The following is a 7500-nucleotide window of genomic DNA, read 5'->3' on the forward strand; positions in this document are numbered from 1 at the left end:
GCTCTTTGCCTTCGAATCGAGGAAAGTCTTTCTTATCGACCAGACTCCAGTTTCTGCTTTCCGTTCCCACACACCAATATCGATGACGGAGTTACATTTAATTGATTTCATTGCAACCGAGGCGTAAAGACTTTCCAGCGTTCCCTCTGCCCCCCGGGAGTGAACCCACAGAGCACATGGCGTAGCGTACGGGCTTTGAAATACCGCCGGAAACCATTTCTGCTCCTAAATTGCATAACAACGATCGAACGACGGATGTGGTTGATGGTTGCGAGCACACATACACACGGCACATACGCGTAATGCGAATAAACAGCAGCTGATCTGATCATTATTGCATTATTGTGGCAGAATATTCACTGCTTCCAGTCAACTGACACGTGTTCACAGCACGTTAGTTGGTGACATTTTAATGAAACATACCTTGATTTACATTTCTATACCACCAGAGGTAGAGGTTAGTATGGATTTTTTGGGGGTGAGTTTTAAAGAGAACAGCCCAATATTGGTGCTCTCTAAATTAAAGCGCATCGATTCGAGAGCATTCTTTCGCCAGATTAATCAATGTTTCATTCCACGGTTTCAAGGGGCGTAACAGGAGCATAAGAAGAAGAAAAAGGGATCACGCATGACATTCGAGATGGCGGTGAAATGTATATCCTTCAAAGCTTACTTTGTGTTGGCTTTGTGTTCATCATACTGTGGTTAGCATCCAGTAAGCATTGACTGAAGCAAGTACGGCTTGACATATCATCATCTACCATTTAAAGTGTGGATTTAAAGGCTTTTCTGCATTAAAACGCTCGCCTTTGCATTTGACAGAAAGCCAATCGTTTGCGAAATGGATGACATATCAATTTACTTTCCCGTTTCAATCCCGATCGCGACACACAATTCCATTCGTTCATCGTGTATCGTTTCATCACATCGATGAGTCTAACCAGACGCATCTTCTAATTGTGTGGATTCGTTTGATGACATGGATGAGCGAATGGTAGCTCGTGTCTCCTGGGCGATGCATTATCATCTTCTGAGTTCGTTTGACTTCTCGACGACCTCCACCGTTTGGGCTGGTGATTTTTCACGCTCCACGAGCACTACAGAGAAGATGAACTCTTTCCAGGAAGTGAAATGGAGGCTTCGTGGCCTAAAAAAAGGAGAATAATTTGACCTCACCTCGTCAACTGCTGCTGCTGCTGCTGGTGGTGGTGGTGGTGTGGTGGTGGAAGCATTTTGTCATGCTTACCGCCACGGTAACGATGCATGGGGAGACCGCTCGCACTGGATCCCCTTTCCAGTTTGCTCATGTTTCGTTCTCGGAAGCAAACCGATAGCCCGATAGGGAGGCAATCTATGCTGCCTTCCGCAAGCTGGCTCGTCCGATGCGCCCGATAGTGACGCTGCCGAGGACGTCGACACAAACGCTGCGAGTTGATCCCTCTATCCCAGCACAGCCCACACCCCAGGTTACCATGACCGGTCCTATTTGGTTAGTTGGATGCTGGCGGTGGTTCCGTGGGTCCGTGGTCCTATTTTTGGGCGCGACCCTTTGCCGAACCATAAATAAAATGGCATTACTCCTATTATCGTGTTACCAGGGATGAGCAGCACGAGGACGAGCAGCTCACTTATTTCACCTATTTTTACGCGAAAATTTTACTTTTCTATCCCGATGGTAGGTGGTGGTCGTTTGGCGGTTGATCGTATTACACCAACCGACCAACCGTCCGACCGACCCACACCACACCAACCGACCGATTGTGGTGGTGTCCATGGTATGTAGTTTGGGGTGTTCGATGCTTCCAAGTTTAGGGCCTGGCTGGAGCTAGCCTTTGATGTGTTATGTACGGTATGGGTTCGAGAGAGGTCCACTGTTTGGCATCTCGTTAGGCAAAACATGATATGTCACGCTTCCGGTGGCCCACTTTTTGGCGACCAGCCAAAATAGATCCACTACCGGGAGTCGCTGGAGATGTTTTCTATTTTGTTTTCCTTCGGTTTCGTTCGCTATTGTCGCTTGCAAAAGGACAGCAGACACACACTAATAATTTGCCGTGTTTTACGGGTTGAGGACAGACTATGTCTGGTGTAAAAGGAGGTTGCCAAGCGTTGTCCTAACAAGGGAACTCCGCAACAGACTATCGATGCTGCTCGAGGGCAAAATGTTTATTGTTGGGCGATTGGCAGAGTTCATAACACATTCAATTCATATGCCATGCCATGCCAATGTCCCATGATTAATGATGGAAATGCGTGACCTGAACCTTCAAAATGTCGTCAAAAATTACGACGCGACCTTATTAAATGATAGTGAATGCGTCGTTTCTCTCGAGAGAATATTGCCTCGGTGTCAAATGCCAATCCGTTGGTTGTGTCGAATGTTAAGGTTTTCTAGGCCGACGTCTGATGCTCCCCGGACTCATCGCAATGACATCAAAAGTGATGATAAACGAGTGGTTCGCAGCGTGCAGTATGAGTAGGTGTTAAAACGATCGTCATTTATCATGCAAGCGAAATGGCACCAGGGAAAAAGAGTGCGTGATATGATGAAACCACAAGAGAGCAAAGAGGGAAAGCGTTAAATTAGCTCAAATTAGATGATTAATTAATTGTTAAATTTGCTTTATTTGATCAAATTTATTACTCTGCCTCTTTTCTCTCCTACGCAGGATATGAAATATCTCCTTCGCTGTATGCCTGGCTAGCGGTACTGGTGCTCCCTGTCAATTCTGCCCTTAACCCGGTGCTCTACACACTAACAACGGCGCAGTTTAAGCAACAGGTGAGTAGCAAATGCGGCGTAATTAAAAAAGAAAAATCTCCAAATTGGTTACACAAGTCCAAAGGGTTTGTGGTATTTAGATTTTAATTGATTTATTAGAGATTTCTATGGGAATCCTATAGGTATTGTTTTGGCAGCGAAAATTTTGGCGCAGTGTGGAAACACTCTAATATTCGCCACGTGTAGATGGTTCGTGATGGATGGTGTGAGCGTATGCCGCTAGAGGGATATATGACTCTCGAACGCTAGACTGTAAACGAAACGGTCTGTTGCATAGATGGCGCTAGTGTAGCTATTTTTTTTGCTGATACCTTAATGTGTTTCTACACTGCGCGAAAATTTTCGTTTTCGTAGCGCAATTGTCGGCAAAAGTCAAACTTTATAACGCTCTAAGACCGTTTCTACACTGCGCCAAAATTTTCGCTGCCAAAACGAAACTTATTGGATTCCCATAAAATTCCTATTGGAATATAAAAGATTTCTATGGGAATCCAATAAGTTTCGTTTTGGCAGCGAAAATTTTGGCGCAGTGTAGAAACGGTCTAATAACATAAGCCTAGTGTAGCTATTCGAAGTTTTAAATTATGCACTTTTAATCGGCCGATGTCCACGTGCGACAAGGAACACGTGAGAACGATGAAAATTCCTAAAAAATCCAATCATTATTTTCCATTTCACCATTGCAGCTGGCACGTTTCTGCTACACATTACCATGCGGAACCCATCCCGAGCTCAACGGATACGATTCGGCGATCGATTCAAGGTATTTAGGAGTACGCCGCGTCTTTCGTGTCTTTTGCTTCAAAAACGAAAAAAAGAAAATTTCCTCACTGAAAAGGAAAAATAAAATTATTACTCACACCTGTGCTCGTAACGGTACGGCACAGAGATGGATCAGAGTGTCCGTGCGTCCAAGGGCTGCACATCCACCGGAACTCGGAAAAAGGCTAGCTAATGATGTTTTAATGACTGACGATGGGAGTGCGAGAAACGACCGTGGAACAGAAAAGAACCATCAGCACAGTGACGCCTTGCAAAGGGACTCCTGTTGATGCTCTCCCCCTCCCCCTTTTTGTCCGTGGTGGACCGAGAAGGGAAGAGCAAAATATGATTTAGTGAGCATCAATTTGCGTCGGATTTTCGATGCTGAATGAAACGCCTCTCGGCGAGTAAAGTGATGGAAGAAGCGTGAATTGTGAAGCGGATAAGATTTTTTTTCTGCCTTTTCACAAAATGCCGGAACTGGCCCCCGGCAAGGAGATTGCTACCAAACAAAGGACGGTTTTTTTCTTCTACCAACACTCCTGCTCTCTACCGCTCTCTTTCCAGACATTATTGTCTTCGATAAAGCGTGGCAGCAGCTCCCAGTCCTTCCATTCCGTCGCTTCATTATCGTTTTGTGTTGAAATCTGACTCTGCACTGGTTAATCCTTTCCAAACCGGTGTATTTCTAGTATCCTTTCGACCATTCCTTTTTCTCCGACGGACACAACAATGGGGAATGGTGTGGATTTCATCATCCTTCGAGCTTTCCCCCGTTTCTCACGGGGTTCTCTTTTCTGTTAATTACCCGAACTTTGTTTAATGAGCACGCGGTTCCACTTCGTCGCTGGATCAAAGCATTAAAATGGTTTATCTAAAAAACAACCGAAACAGACAGCAGCCGAAAGTTCATTAACGGAAAGGGATCTCTTGGAAGGGCCGCTTTGCCACTTTGCAGCAAATCAATATTTACGATCGGTTATCAATCATTAATGTTGCAGTAAAAACACAATCTCTGTGGCTGTGCGAGCCACATTTCCAGCACGCACTTTGTGGCAAGACGATCTCGACAACGAGTTCGAATCCATTTCTGGGAAATGGATCGATTGATTAATCATTTTGATTGTTCCAAAGAACCTTTCCTCTCATTTTTTTCCCTCATCATTCCTTTTGCTTCCTTCTCCGCCACGCCACCAGAAACAGTATGGCACAGTTCACACACAATGGCAGCAAAAGGATTATGCAGCGAAGGGTAAGTGCGATCTGCAGTGGACCGGGATTCGTCGGTTCGGAGATGAAATTGACTAATTCTCGGGCTCTCTCCCTTCCAGGAACGCTTATCGTCCAACACCAAGGTGTACGAGTTCAAATAGCAGATGTACAATGGAGGACCCGTGGCCGAAGCTGATGGAAACGGCGGCCGTAACGTCGTCGGTAGCTTCCGGGTTCGCCATCGACCCTACACCGATTACCACCCCGGTACGGACGGTACGGTCACGGATCATCGGAATCATCGGCACTGTTTTTTGCCAAACAGCAGCAACCATCATCATCATCACCACCATCATCGACAGGGATCGCTGCGGGTTCCTTCGCTTCCTTCGTCGCCTTCTACGATCATCACGAGCATCGACCAGGAGCGTGACGATCGAGACATTCCGCTCGAAATGACGACACTCGTTGTTCTCGATCCAAGCAACCCGAGCACACCGGGCGCACGGTTCCTTTCTTTCGGTGGCAACGGTGGCTCCGGCGGCACCGGCGGTGACCGTGGAGTGTCCGGCGGTGGTACTGCGACCGGTGGTGGTAGTGGACGGAAACGATCATCGACCGCCAGCGTCCAGGTGTTGATGTTGATGGAACGCTCCTCCAATTCCGGCACCGAGATATTCGATTTCTAATTGTCCTCGCCGCCACGCCCTCGTGTATGTCTGTTTGCATATGATAGATAGAAGGATTGAAGGGAAGTTTAACTGTGATAAGAATAAGGAAATGGGCCGCTTCAAGGACAAAATTTTAGCTTTAAATGCACGCCGGGAAACGGCATGTGGGAACAGAGGGTGGCCACTTCCCGTTCCCCCCGTTGGAACAAAGACTAGAGTGCTAGGACAACGAATTTCAATGACACAAATGAAGAATTCCCGAGGCTAACGACTAAATGACACAGAAACACAGAGTTGTCGCGCGATTTGGCGGCGTTGACGACGACTAGCCTAAGTAGATCGCTTTTTCAACTACTTTCCCCGTTCTATCCGTTCGATGTACTATATTTTAATGGGGTTGGAAGAGTTGAGGCGAAAGCGTGGAACTGACGGAAAAGCGGAGCACTACAGACAATACTGGGAATGTATCGTCCAACTTCAAACAAAAAAAATGTTTTGCCTACAAAACGGACATCGTTTTAAGAGTTTTATCCAGCGACGGGCGTCGCTTTGGACGAAGTGAAGTTCATATTTTGTAACATTTAAATGTTATCACAACACCGAGAAGAGAAGACAAGAGTTTTTTTTTCTCTTTCGCACTGGCTTGGTTTGAAAGAAATAATACGTTGCACAGAACATTTTCATATTTACTTTCCATTTTCACTTGTTATTTATTCTCATTTCTATTCCTCTGTCCATCGGCTCCATCGGTTACTTCGATCACATGCAACCGGGATACCGGGTTGGGTTGGTTCGGTCCCGCACAGGGTGGCGCTGTAACCAACCGCTTACAAGTATTATCATTAACGCCCAGGTTTAACCCTCCTTTTAACGTGCCCTCCCTGCTCGATATGCTTTAGCATCGGTATTTAACCCCTTCGATTGCTTGCTGTTCGCTTCCCGTTTTTTTTTTAATAATTTCATATATTTAACGACTCAACAGCGAAACGCTCGGCCCGCAACCGTCCTGACACATTCGATGGTCACTGTCACGGCAAATTCTTTTCTATTTTATTCACTCCATGTGCTCGTAGCGCCTAAGCTCACCTGCAACCCTTAGCAACATCTACTAGGAAATCTTTTCTTACGTCTTTTTAAGTATTCTGCAACAGAAATGGTCCTCGAACTCGTCGCGGCGCCCTGTGATGCCTTGTTGCGTTGGTTGTGTGTTTTTCTGTTGTTGTTGTTGCGACAATGGCTTCCCCTCTTAGTCTATCGCCTTCGAGAGCGCCTGTAGTGTAGTACGCCGCACGCGATCACACAAATAAATAACAAAATACACCGGGGTTTCCATTCGATCTCGAGGTCCTCTTCCAACCTTATCGTCTTTCGTGGCTCATGACTTTACGGGTGAGCTTAGTGAACGCGTAAAGGGAAGAGAGGGAAAACTATGAATTGCCACCGGTCTCAATTTTTGCGTGATGATCGCGCGATCGCGCCACTATCCCCAATCGCTAGGAAAGAGGCAGGGGGTGGGATTCCATCCCCCTTTAGGGATTCCTCCTACACACAGTTCAGTCTTTAATATATACAAATATCTATATAGAGTACTTTTTAATAATTCAATTAACAAAATTCCTAGCTAAACCGGTAAGCGCTCCTGTCGATTGAATTCTTTCGTCACTCTCCGTCGTTCTACTTCTTTTTCACCACCCCAACGTTCATTCTTGTGCGAACAGCGAATACAATTACTAGTTCTCTCCCTCTCCTCATCTTCGTCTGGATCCCCTGTGTGCTCCATTGTATCGTAATCGTCTTTATCATAGAGATACTAGAATTATTTTATTACTTTATACAATTCGAAGGTGCGGTTCTGAACTGCCTCAAAGGGTAAAGAAGATTCTCACTTCACTTTTGTGCCGTTCACGTCGATTCTTGATTTAAAACGAATGGGAAAATGGGTGTTTAGGACACTCGGTGGCCTGATTTTTAGTGCCTGTACAATGGAGAACGGCTTGGTGCCTTTGCAAAGAAATTTGCTGATTAGTGTGCTTCACTTGGTAGTCATTTTGAACAGCGGCGCGAGAGAGATAG

General features: G+C 45.9%; 2 protein-coding genes across 5 annotated transcripts in view; one reads left to right on the forward strand and one right to left on the reverse strand.

The window, feature by feature from the left end:
* Positions 1-6017, forward strand: part of LOC126570913 (relaxin receptor 2) — a 26689-nt gene extending 20672 nt beyond the window's left edge. Inside the window, exons 19-22 of the mRNA XM_050229013.1 lie at positions 2670-2782; positions 3469-3545; positions 4742-4796; positions 4876-6017. Coding sequence (XP_050084970.1) covers positions 2670-2782; positions 3469-3545; positions 4742-4796; positions 4876-4917 — 287 coding nt within the window. The 3' untranslated portion in view covers positions 4918-6017. The remainder of the gene's footprint in view (positions 1-2669; positions 2783-3468; positions 3546-4741; positions 4797-4875) is intronic.
* A 93-nt stretch (positions 6018-6110) lies between these two features.
* Positions 6111-7500, reverse strand: part of LOC126569361 (uncharacterized) — a 109949-nt gene continuing 108559 nt past the window's right edge. For all 4 annotated transcript variants that reach the window (XM_050226392.1, XM_050226389.1, XM_050226390.1 and 1 more), the window contains one exon: positions 6111-7500. This exon is cut by the window's right edge and continues 2389 nt beyond it. The gene's annotated coding sequence lies outside the window, so the exon portion shown is untranslated.

Source organism: Anopheles aquasalis, chromosome 2, assembly GCF_943734665.1.
Source record: "Anopheles aquasalis chromosome 2, idAnoAquaMG_Q_19, whole genome shotgun sequence".
NCBI lineage: Eukaryota > Metazoa > Arthropoda > Insecta > Diptera > Culicidae > Anopheles > Anopheles aquasalis.